The following is a 13,248-nucleotide window of genomic DNA, read 5'->3' on the forward strand; positions in this document are numbered from 1 at the left end:
GGGATGAGGGTTCAGGCACTGGCCGCTCCAGGACCAGGGGACGAGGTTTTCGGTACGGGCTACTCTAGGACCAGAGATTCAGGTACAGGACTCTAGCCACAGCGGGACCAAGGGTTTACGGACTCAGGACCCTGGCCACACCAAGACCAGGGGACCTCACAAGTCACAAGCAGTAACACCTTAGTAAGGGGAGACTGAGTCTTTTATACAAGATGCCTCCCAGCTATTGGTTGGGAGCCATCTTGCAGGTGTACTACTTATGCTAAATGCATTTAGCATAAGGCGCGCACTGCCCCTTAAGAACAGGGAAACAAGCGCATACTAGACAGCACCAGGAGTTGCAACGCATTCACAGGAACAGAGGACAAGAAGAGCGCCAGGAACCACGCCCACGGCTGGAGCGGTGAGAAAGCGTCTTTGCATGGAGGGATAAGGGGACACCATGCGAGGGCACCGGCAGCAGCGTTACTCTATAGTGGAAGAAAAGATGCTGCCATCACTCCATGCCCTTGGTAGACCTGCACTTCTCCAACATGACAATGATCCAAAACACACATCTAAGGCCACTGTTACATTTCTGAAGAACAGGGTTACAGTGATTCAGTGGCCAAGTGTCTCCTGATCTGAACCCAACCAAACACCTATGGGGAATTCTGAAGAGACAAGTTGTCATCGCTCCATCCAGCATCCAGGCTCTAAGAGCTCGTTATTGAAAAAGAGAAAAAAGATAGATATAGTATTATGTCACTAAGTTGTTCATTCTATGACTAGAAGGTTTGGTACCGTCCTTAAAAAATCATTGAGGCCATACAAAATACTAGATGTAGTAGCTTTTGATGTGGGGTGTACTCATTTTTGCACCAACTAATTTGAGTAAAACTGAAGATTTTGTAATGAGAGTTATATTATTACCCTTACTTTCATGTTTTGATTACAACAAAAATGTTCTATGAAATTCAGTGTTGGCAAAATTTTAGAAATGTATTCAGTGAGATATTAAATAAAATCTTACTCATCAAAGGGGGTGTACTTATTTATGCTGAGCAATGTTTATTAAATTTATGAAACACAGTGAACATAATTACAGTTTTTTTTCTGTATGACTTCTCTCATGTTTTAAAAGATATGATTTATATATAAAAGATTTCCCACATTCTCAACATGAATACGGCTTCTCTCCTGTGTGACTTCTCTGATGTATAAGAAGTTTTGATTTATTTCTAATGCTTTTCCCACATTGCAAACAAGAAAACGGTTTCTCCCCGGTGTGAATTCTTTGATGTTCAACAAGATTTGATTTTTTTCTAAAGCATTTCCCACATTCTGAACATGAATATGGTTTTTCTCCTGCGTGAATTCTCTGATGTGTAATAAGAGTTCCTTTAACTGTGAAGGACTTTCCACATTCTGAACATGAATACGGCTTTTCTCCTGTGTGAATTCTCTGATGTGTAACAAGATGTGATTTATCTGTAAAACATTTCCCACATTCTGGACATGAATACGGCTTTTCTCCTGTGTGAATTCTTTGATGTTTAACAAGCTCTGATTTACTTCCAAAACATTTCCCACATTCTGAACATGCAAATGGCTTCTCTCCGGTATGAATTCTCTCATGTGCAACAAGGACTGATTTATATATAAAAGATTTCCCACATTCTGAAAATGAATATGGTTTCTCCCCGCTGTGAATTCTCTTATGTATAACAAGATCTGATTTATATCTAAAGCATTTCTCACATTCTGAACATGAAAATGGTTTCTCCCCGCTGTGAATTCTCTGATGTTTAACAAGATCTGATTTATATCTAAAGCATTTCCCACATAGTGAACATGAATATGGATTCTCAACTGTGTGAGTTTTCTGATGTCTAATAAGACTACTTTTATATGTAAAGCATTTCCCACATTTTGAACATGAATACGACTTCTCACCTGTGTGAATTCTCTGATGTGTAGTAAGATTCTCTTTATCTGTGTAGGATTTATCACATTCTGAACATGAATACGACTTCTCTCCTGTGTGAATTCTCTCATGTCTAACAAGATTTGATTTATCTCTAAAGCATTTCCCACATTCTGAACAAGAGTATGGCTTCTCTCCTTTGTGTTTTCTTTGTATTAAACAATCTGAGCTTTTTGTAAATTGCTTGTCACACTGAAATCTTGTATCCACTGTGTCACCTGGACTTTTGGTAATAATGTGAGATTGCTCAGGAGATGATTCCTCATGATTAGGAGGATTATAAGAAAGTGAAGTGCTGTGAAGTCCAGGAGGTGCAGGAAGGGTGATGAGGTTTCCTCCATTAGAGTGCTTCATGATATCTTCTTTTTTACAATTTAGTGATGAACCGTTATTCTCACAAGGATTTCCTATAAGGATGAAAGATAAATTAGATGAGAGTTTTTTCTTCAACACAAAAGAGATTTCTGAATGTATTTTCTGGATCTCACAATGAAAACCCTCGTCAGTGAAAGTACCGGTAATAAGGAGGACAACTACATGCCATAACATTAACACAATGACGGGTAAAGTGAATGACACTTATAATCTGGTGACATTGGCACAAGTCAGGGGTGGCAGAGATTACACAGCAAATAGACAGTTCTTAAGGGAACCTGTCATCAGGAATTACCCCCTTAACCCTTTCGCAACCCTGGGATTTTCCGTTTTTGCGATTTCGTTTTTTGCTCCCCTTGTTCCCAGAGCCATAGAGTTTTTATTTTTTGGTCAATATGGCCATGTGAGGGCTTATTTTTTGCGGGACGAGTTGTATTTTCAATGCCATTACTAGTTTTACCATATCCTGTACGGGAAAATGGGAAAACAATTCCAAGTGCGGTGAAATTGCAAAAAAAGTGCAATACCACAGATGTTTTTTTTTTTTAATTTTTTTCACTACGTTCACTGAATGCTAAAACTGACCCGCCGTTATTCTCCAGGTCATTACGAGTTCGTAGACACCAAACATCTATAGGTTCTTTTTTATTTAAGTGGTGAAAAAAAATTCCAAAGTTTGGGAAAAAAAAAATAAAAAAAATGGCGCCATTTTCCAAGACCTGTAGCGTCTCCATTTTCTGGGATCTGGAGCCGGGTGAGGGCTTATTTTTTGCACACCGAGCTGAAGTTTTTATTGATACCATTTTGGGATAGATCTGATGTTTTGATCGCCCGTTATTGCATTTTATTTCAATTTTGTGGCGACCAATAAATGTAATTCTGGCGTTTAGAATTTTTTTCTTGTTACGCCGTTTACTGATCGGATTAATTGTTTTTTTATATTGATAGGTCGGGCGATTCTGAACGCGGCGATACCAAATATGTGTATGTGGGGTTTATTTTTATTATTTTATCTTGAATTGGACGAAAGGGGGGGTGATTTTAACTTTTAGATTTTTTAATTTTTTTTTATATTTTTAAAAACTTTTTTTTTTCACTTACTGCATGCTTCTATAGTCTCCATAGGAGACTAGAAGCAGCAACTGTGCAATCGACTCTGCTACATACAGGGGAAGAGAAATGCTCCTGTGCTATGAGCGCCGACCACTAGGTGGCGCTCATAGCGACCAGCTAATGACAACCAACGAAGTCTTCTAAGGAGAAACATAAAGAGGAGAGATGCATACCTCTCTGGATTATTGAGCAGTGAAGCATGACCTCTCTGGATTATTGAGCAGTGAAGCATGACCTCTCTGGATTATTGAGTAGTGAAGCATTACCTCTCTGGATTATTGAGTAGTGAAGCATTACCTCTCTGGATTATTGAGTAGTGAAGCATTACCTCTCTGGATTATTGAGTAGTGAAGCATTATCTCTCTGGATTATTGAGTAGTGAAGCATTACCTCTCTGGATTATTGAGTAGTGAAGCATTACCTCTCTGGATTATTGAGTAGTGAAGCATTACCTCTCTGGATTATTGAGTAGTGAAGCATTACCTCTCTGGCTTATTGAGTAGTGAAGCATTACCTCTCTGGATTATTGAGCAGTGAAGCATTACCTCTCTGGATTATTGAGTAGTGAAGCATTACCTCTCTGGATTATTGAGCAGTGAAGCATTACCTCTCTGGATTATTGAGCAGTGAAGCATTACCTCTCTGGATTATTGAGTAGTGAAGCATTACCTCTCTGGATTATTGAGCAGTGAAGCATTACCTCTCTGGATTATTGAGCAGTGAAGCATTACCTCTCTGGATTATTGAGTAGTGAAGCATTACCTCTCTGGATTATTGAGTAGTGAAGCATTACCTCTCTGGATTATTGAGTAGTGAAGCATTACCTCTCTGGATTATTGAGCAGTGAAGCATTACCTCTCTGGATTATTGAGCAGTGAAGCATTACCTCTCTGGATTATTGAGTAGTGAAGCATTACCTCTCTGGATTATTGAGTAGTGAAGCATTACCTCTCTGGATTATTGAGCAGTGAAGCATTACCTCTCTGGATTATTGAGCAGTGAAGCATTACCTCTCTGGATTATTGAGCAGTGAAGCATTACCTCTCTGGATTATTGAGCAGTGAAGCATTACCTCTCTGGATTATTGAGCAGTGAAGCATTACCTCTCTGGATTATTGAGCAGTGAAGCATTACCTCTCTGGATTATTGAGTAGTGAAGCATGACCTCTCTGGATTATTGAGTAGTGAAGCATGACCTCTCTGGATTATTGAGCAGTGAAGCATTACCTCTCTGGATTATTGAGCAGTGAAGCATTACCTCTCTGGATTATTGAGCAGTGAAGCATTACCTCTCTGGATTATTGAGCAGTGAAGCATTACCTCTCTGGATTATTGAGTAGTGAAGCATTACCTCTCTGGATTATTGAGTAGTGAAGCATTACCTCTCTGGATTATTGAGCAGTGAAGCATTACCTCTCTGGATTATTGAGTAGTGAAGCATTACCTCTCTGGATTATTTAGTGGTGAAGCATTACCTCTCTGGATTATTGAGTAGTGAAGCATTACCTCTCTGGATTATTGAGCAGTGAAGCATTACCTCTCTGGATTATTGAGTAGTGAAGCATTACCTCTCTGGATTATTTAGTGGTGAAGCATTACCTCTCTGGATTATTGAGTAGTGAAGCATGACCTCTCTGGATTATTGAGTAGTGAAGCATTACCTCTCTGGATTATTGAGTAGTGAAGCATTACCTCTCTGGATTATTGAGCAGTGAAGCATTACCTCTCTGGATTATTGAGCAGTGAAGCATTACCTCTCTGGATTATTGAGCAGTGAAGCATTACCTCTCTGGATTATTGAGCAGTGAAGCATTACCTCTCTGGATTATTGAGTAGTGAAGCATTACCTCTCTGGATTATTGAGTAGTGAAGCATTACCTCTCTGGATTATTGAGCAGTGAAGCATTACCTCTCTGGATTATTGAGCAGTGAAGCATTACCTCTCTGCGCAGGTTCAGACCGGGGAACACACGAGCCCAAACTGTAACTCCAGAAGGCTTCTCTGGTGCACAGTCGTCTCATACGATCGCCGCCCCGGGTAGATGTAATAACTCCTTCTATACCCATAACACGTAAAGATGAAATCTGTCTATTATGTGGAGACATTAAATGTTTAGATGCCAGTCTGCAGCTTGTTGAGAGCATTCAGGCTGCGCTGACACACTGTTCCGGAATCCATGCGGGTTTCTTCTCGGTGATGACGTCTGTGGACGCGCCTAACCGTCTGATACATCAGCACCGGTTTGTCATTATCAATGGAATGTAAGATGCACCGACATCGGCTCCGCAAAACCAGCAGAATTAGATGAAGAAACATCTGAAGATAGTAACAATAGTCCATCCAATTACATATAACCGGTGGAAGTGATAATAACATTTATATTAGTTTTCTAATATGTTTCATTTGAGGCATCGTATAAACGTAACTCAAAGCGAGCCGAGGCGAAAGCCCCTCAGGTCTCTAGATGTCAGACCAGAGCCGTCAATCCATAGACCCCAGATCTTGTCACATTTACAGATAGCATCTCCTTTTACGTATATGCCTTTTTCCAAATTTACTAGCCCGTTACCTTTATCATTCTGATATCATGGGCTCCTGATCTGCGATCTATTTTCTTGCCATATATAACATACGTGCCGCCGCAATTTTGCCGTACTCCTGAATAGTCAGATCTTCAACATATCCCAGTATACATAGTAATGGTGAAAGCTCTACGTCAACTGAATAAACCCTGTTAATCATTGCTACAACACTCTTCCAGAAGGACACCAGGTTAGGACCGTTCCACATCATATGAAGCAGGTCTGCTATGGTAGTTTTGCATCTAGGACAGTGGGGACTTGAACGAAATCCGATGTTAAATAAGAATTGAGGTGTCCTGTATACCCGGTGTATCACATATATATGGGACAGTCTATGGGATTCACTTACAGACAATTGTGGAACTCTTTCCAGTAGATCTGACCAGTGATTTTCCTCTATGGTCCCATTACACTCTCCCATTTCTCTTTTGATCGCGTCGGCTGGTTTGTCAATATAATGTTATAAAGTAATGAGATCAGTCCACGAGAACTGTGTAGATTAGCTATTCTCTGTATTATTGAGTTTCGGGGTACCCCTCCTTCCAGAACAATGCCTTCCCCCCGATATGCGTGCCTAAATTATAAGTATCTATAGAATTCAGAGGAGGTAACTCATATTCATTGTGTAGCTGTGAGAATTCCTTAATCACATCACCTATCAGCACTTGATTAAGTCTGTTTAAACCTTGGAGCTCCAGGAGTTAAATCCCACCAGTTGCTGTAGATTTGGAAGCCATGGAGTGTTCCATAATGAAGAAAATTGTGAAACACCTTCTGTTCCTTGTAATTCTTTCACCGTCCCCCAAAGTTTGTGACATAACAGCATAGTCGGTATTTTGCCTCCAAGTGTCCAAACGTATGCGTCTCCAATACCTCATAGAGTTTATCTGATAGGAAATAATGCTGAAGCAACATACGCTGAACCCCCTCCCCCAGGGTCGTCCCATCCCCACATACGCTGAGCTCCCCTCCCCCAGGGTCGTCCCATCCCCACATACGCTGAGCCCCCCCTCCCCCAGGGTTGTCCCATCCCCACATACGCTGAGCCCCCCCACCCCAGGGTCGTCCCATCCCCACATACGCTGAGCCCCCCCCCTCCCCCAGGGTCGTCCCATTCCCACATATGCTGAGCCCCCCCCTCCCCCAGGGTCGTCCCATCCCCACATACGCTGAGCTCCCCTCCCCCAGGGTCGTCCCATCCCCACATACGCTGAGCCCCCCCTCCCCCAGGGTCGTCCCATCCCCACATACGCTGAGCCCCCCCTCCCCCAGGGTCGTCCCATCCCCACATACGCTGAGCCCCCCCTCCTCCAGGGTCGTCCCATCCCCACATACGCTGAGCCCCCCCACCCCAGGGTCGTCTCATCCACACATACGCTGAGCCCCTCCTCCCCTAGGGTTATCCCATCCCCACATACGCTGAGCTCCCCCTCCCCCAGGGTCGTCCCATCCCCACATACGCTGAGCCCCCCCACCCCAGGGTCATCCCATCCCCACATACGCTGAGCCCCCCCTCCCCCAGGGTCGTCCCATCCCCACATACGCTGAGCCCCCCCTCCCCCAGGGTCGTCCCATCCCCACATAAGCTGAGCTCCCCTCCCCCAGGGTCGTCCCATCCCCACATACGCTGAGCCCCCCCCTCCCCCAGGGTCGTCCCATCCCCACATACGCTGAGCCCCCCTCCCCCAGGGTCGTCCCATCCCCACATACGCTGAGTCTCCCCCAGGGTCGTCCCATCTCCAAATACGCTGAGCTCCCCCAGGGTCGTCCCATCCCCACATACGCTGAGCCCACCCCTCCCCCAGGGTCGTCCCATCCCCACATACGCTGAGCCCCCCCACCCCAGGGTCGTCTCATCCACACATACGCTGAGCCCCTCCTCCCCCAGGGTTATCCCATCCCCACATACGCTGAGCTCCCCCTCCCCCAGGGTCGTCCCATCCCCACATACGCTGAGCCCCCCCACCCCAGGGTCATCCCATCCCCACATACGCTGAGCCCCCCCTCCCCCAGGGTCGTCCCATCCCCACATACGCTGAGCCCCCCCTCCCCCAGGGTCGTCCCATCCCCACATACGCTGAGTCTCCCCTCGCCCATAGTCGTCCCATCCCCACATACGCTGAGCCCCCCCTCCCCCAGGGTCATCCCATCCCCACATACGCTGAGCCCCCCTCCCCCAGGGTCGTCCCATCCCCACATACGCTGAGTCTCCCCCAGGGTCGTCCCATCTCCAAATACGCTGAGCTCCCCCAGGGTCGTCCCATCCCCACATACGCTGAGCCCCCCCTCCCCCAGGGTCGTCCCATCCCCACATACGCTGAGCCCCCCCTCCCCCAGGGTCGTCCCATCCCCACATACACTGAGCCCCCCCACCCCAGGGTCGTCCCATCCCCACATACGCTGAGCCCCCCCCTCCCCCAGGGTCGTCCCATCCCCACATACGCTGAGACCCCCCTCCCCCAGGGTCGTCCCATCTCCACATACGCTGAGCCCCCCCCTCCCCCAGGGTCGTCCCATCCCCACATACGCTGAGCTCCCCCTCCCCCAGGGTCGTCCCATCCCCACATACGCTGAGCTCCCCCTCCCCCAGGGTCGTCCCATCCCCACATACGCTGAGCTCCCCCTCCCCCAGGGTCGTCCCATCCCCACATACGCTGAGCCCCCCCACCCCAGGGTCATCCCATCCCCACATACGCTGAGCCCCCCCTCCCCCAGGGTCGTCCCATCCCCACATACGCTGAGCCCCCCCCTCCCCCAGGGTCGTCCCATCCCCACATACACTGAGCCCCCCCACCCCAGGGTCGTCTCATCCACACATACGCTGAGCCCCTCCTCCCCCAGGGTTATCCCATCTCCACATACGCTGAGCCCCCCCACCCCAGGGTCGTCCCATCCCCGGATAGGTTGAAGCTGAGATACCACATAATACACCCATGGGTTAGGAACTGCAAGCCCTCCCATTGTTTTGTTTCTTTGCAATGTTTTCAGTGTAATTGTCTGTTTGCCCCATATTAATTCTCTAAACTCCTGACTGACTTTAAAGAAAAGCCTCTGATTTATCCATATTGGGGGGTTGTGTAGAACATACAGCAGTTGTGGCATCCGGATCAGTGTGACCAGGTTAGCACGGCCCACCACCGACAACGGTAACTTAGACCAGGCGCCTAGTTTACCTCTAAATTTAATCAAGACTGGGTCAAGGTTCAACTTCTCATAATCATTTATTTTTGCCGATATATTGATGCCTAAATATTTAAACTCCGATACCACTTGTGAACCCGAGTTAATGTAGTGGGAAGCATTCTCATCTGTATTGTCCAATGGAAGTATGACTGATTTTCTCCAGTTTATCTTCAGACCAGAGTATTTTCCAAATATTTCTATCGTTTCCATTGCTATAGAAAGGGACTCAGAGGTTTTAGCCAGAAATAATAAAGTGTCATCAGCGTATAGCGCGACCTTCTCTTCACTGATCCCTCTACGAAACCCAACTATTCCTGGATGTTCCCTGACATCCGATGCCAGGGGTGCAATGGCCAGTGCAAAGAGCAGGGGGGACAATGGGCACCCCTGCCTCGTACCTCTACTCAGTCCAAAAGCCGGGGAGAGGTGTCCATTTACCCGTATTTTAGCCACCGGCTTACCATACAGCAATCTAACCCATGAAATAAAATTATGTCCTATACCAAACGTCTCCAACACCACCCATAAATATTCCCACTCAACAGAATCGAACGCCTTAGGGGCGTCCAGAGAACATACAGCTCTGTCCCCATCCACCGGCAACTGAACATTAAGAGACAATCTCCAGATATTAACAGCTGTGGATCTAGCCGGCATGAAGCCTGACTGGTCGGTATGAATTACTGTAGAAATAACTGTATTCAATCTAGACGCCAGAACCTTCGCAATGATTTTAAAGTCAGTTGACAATAAAGATATGGGTCTGTATGAGTCAGGGATTAAAGGGTCTTTACCTGGCTTAGGTATGACTACTATCACCGCCTCTTGCATTGAATGGGGTAGGGTTTTACACCCTCACCGTCTCCTCAAAGGTAGCCAGTAAGTGGGGAAGTAGAATTATTATATTTTCTTATATATTTCTGTGGGAAGCCCGTCTAGTCCTGGCGATTTGTTATTAGCCATAGAGGCTACTGCCATTTGTACCTCCTCCAGCTGTAGTGGTCTGTTTAATAATTCTTCATCTTTACCGCTGAATGTCGGTAGTTTGATTTCCCTCAAGTAAGATAAGATTTGTTCTCTATTAAATTGCAGTTTGGGTGTATATAAATCTTTATAAAATTCTAGCAGAGTGTTTGAGATCTGGTCAGTCTGGTTTACTACCGCTCCTTCCCAGTCCTTCAGCACCAATAATAGACCTCCCCGTCTGGGCTCTTGCCATCACGGCCAATAAGTCTCCTGCCTTCTCCCCCTCCTCGATGAAGTGTGTCTGGGTGAAACATGCGTTTGTTTTTAGCTTTTTTCCTAATATGTGTGGTGTATGCTTCTTGTGCCTCTCCCCACTCCATCAGGTCCTCTTTTACACGGTTAGTACAAATTTCTCTTCTGTAGATCTAACTCCATCCCGTAAAAACTCCCCAAACTGTTTTGTCTTAGTTTTGGATCTGTTAATGGCCTGTATTAAGACTCCTCGTAAGCCGCTTTCATGGCATCCCATAATGTGTTTGCGACACTCGTTTGTCGTTTTCCGTAAAATAATGTTCTAAGGTCGATGTGATCCGTGTAATATCTATAATTTGAAGCCAGAAGGGATTCATGGCCGATATAGTCAGAGAATCCAGCGGCCTGGGTAACAAACAGAGAGTAGTCAGCGAGGGTGAATGACCTGATAGCGTCTGGGCAGATATTCCACTGTTCTCACCAAGGGGGAAATATGTTCTGTGCCCAATACCAGATCTATACGCCATAATGTTTTATGTGGCTTAGAATAGCAAGAAAACTGTCTAGTGTTAGGATACGTGAGACTCCATGTAGCGCCGGCGTCCCTGCCCTCTGCTAGGCAGGGACGCTGTTCCCCTCACCTCTCTGCTCCGTGCCCGGCGTCCTCCTCCCGCTCTGCTGGCAGCGCGCGCTCCTTCCCGGCCACTGTGCTTAGGGCGCGCGCGCGCGCTCTCCCTCCCTCTTAAAGGGGGGTGAAACGCGTAGGGACTGGGACTAGGTCATTGGGACCTCATGTTTGACATATCACCTTTGGACCTCTATTGATGGACTTTCTTTGGACAAACGTAAATGGGCACACCTGCTGACAACTCCTTTCAGGAAGTTTATTGTTCTTTTCGGCTGGATGATCTACATGTCCATCTAGGAACATCGCTTGAACTGCATTATCTGCCATCCCAGAAGAAATGTGCTTAAGATAAGTTTATCTGTTTATTTTTTGATAATCATCTTGATTGGAGATACTATATTATTGCAGACCCTGGGATTCCAATAGTGGACATTTTTGTCATTCCGCTGTGAGGATAAACTGTGGCATAATTGCCTATGCTAGAACAGTATGAATGGTCGCTTTACTCTTTAATTTTTCTGAGGGACTATAGAAAATTATAGTATCACTTGGAATATATCATTTGTCATCTCAGAAGAATTGCATTTGAATATTAGCTCGTTTATTTATTTTCCTGCAAACATCTTGGTAGGATACACTGCATAACTGCAGACATTGGGATGTTATCTATGGACAATTTGTTATTTTTTCCCGAAGATAACTGTTGCAGAATTGCTGTTGTTTGGACAGTATATATATATATTTCTTCTGAGGGACGATTCTAATCGGATACATGTATTGTGTGGAATTCATCATTTGTCATCTCAGAAGAATTTGCATCTAAGAATAAAGTGCACCTAGGAATTAGTCCATTTATTCACTACCTTTTTAGGAGTTGCTATATAACTACGGACGCTGGGACATTGAATATGGACATTTTTGTTTTTGTTTTTTTGAGGACATTTGTCCTTTTTGGTCTATTACGGCTGGGTCATTATTGATTACCTTTCATCAGTATTTTTGCTTGGGTCATTTCAATGTGGCCCTATGGCTTATTATATTTATGAATATTGATGGGCATTTCATAAGAATTATCTTATTTATAGTTCTTCTGTGTATTATGTCTATTTACCCTCTGACACCTCTATCAATATTAATAGTATGGTTTTTCTAGTATTTGATTACTATTGATCATTCCTTTCATGATCCCAGGTGACTTGAGGTCCTGTTGGCTTTAGGTCTAACAAACACTATCGCATATCTTTAAAAACGGACGTTAGTTTACTGAGTTTATTTTTTTGTATATTTGATTGCTACTTGCAACGGGCTATTTTTTGATTGAGTCCATTTTTTGATACCATTTCATTTTTTGGTTACAGGGGGATATAGGGATAGTTTATCCTTAACCACTGACGAGTGGGGCTATTAATCGAACCTTTTGGGGTAAATTGAACTATTTGGCCTCTATGTGGGCTATTATCTACTACTAGGGTGACCTAGGGTAATTTTGGATTGTTTTTTATACCCCTCCCTTTGTATGATAATTGTAGTATGTCAAAGTTTATTTTTGCTGTTGTGTGTACATATTGTTCCATAGGTACCATTGAGTATCTTTTTATATAAGAAACTATTAAAGGTATTTTTTAAGGGTCTTGGTTTTTGGTTTTTGCCGCGCGCGCCGTCCTAAGGAGTCCCCGGCCAATGGCCGGAGGACTTCACCATATATAAGGCACCTCCTCCAAAATGGAGGTGCCCGAGCAATGTTGTTGCACTGTTCACTACTCTGCTTCAGCCCTCAGGTCCCGTTGCCAGTTACCTGCCAGATACCTGCCAGATTCCTGCCAGCTTGCTGTCTTATTCCTGCCTGATATTCTGCTACCTGCCTGCTAGCCTGAGGTCCGACGGTCTGCCTTACAACTCCTGTCAGTCTGTCTATGGACCAGCTTGCCCGCTCACCTGGGAGCGCACATCTGCTACCTGCCTGCTAGCCTACCTGGAGGCTCCGCCGTCACGTGCTATGACCACCTGCCTGTCCAGTGACTCCTGCCCGCTCACCTGGGAGCGCTCATCTGCTGCCTGTCTACTAGCCTACCTGGAGGTTCTGCCGTCACGTGCTGTGACCACCCGCCTGTCCAGAGACTTCTGCCCGCTCACCTGGGAGCGCTCATCTGCCGCCTGTCTGTTGGTCTTCCTGGAGGCTCCG

At 45.5% G+C, this 13,248-nt stretch overlaps 1 protein-coding gene across 1 annotated transcript in view; it reads right to left on the minus strand.

The window, feature by feature from the left end:
- Positions 1 to 1,103: 1,103 nt before the first annotated feature.
- Positions 1,104 to 13,248, minus strand: part of LOC141272256 (uncharacterized) — a 43,900-nt gene continuing 31,755 nt past the window's right edge. The window contains exon 9 of the mRNA XM_073682783.1: positions 1,104 to 2,373. Within this exon, the coding sequence (XP_073538884.1) occupies positions 1,157 to 2,373 (1,217 nt within the window). The 3' untranslated portion in view covers positions 1,104 to 1,156. The remainder of the gene's footprint in view (positions 2,374 to 13,248) is intronic.

Source organism: Phyllobates terribilis, unplaced genomic scaffold (genome assembly GCF_046119375.1).
Source record: "Phyllobates terribilis strain yellow unplaced genomic scaffold, ASM4611937v1 Scaffold_1__5_contigs__length_1240528914, whole genome shotgun sequence".
NCBI classification, from domain to species: domain Eukaryota; kingdom Metazoa; phylum Chordata; class Amphibia; order Anura; family Dendrobatidae; genus Phyllobates; species Phyllobates terribilis.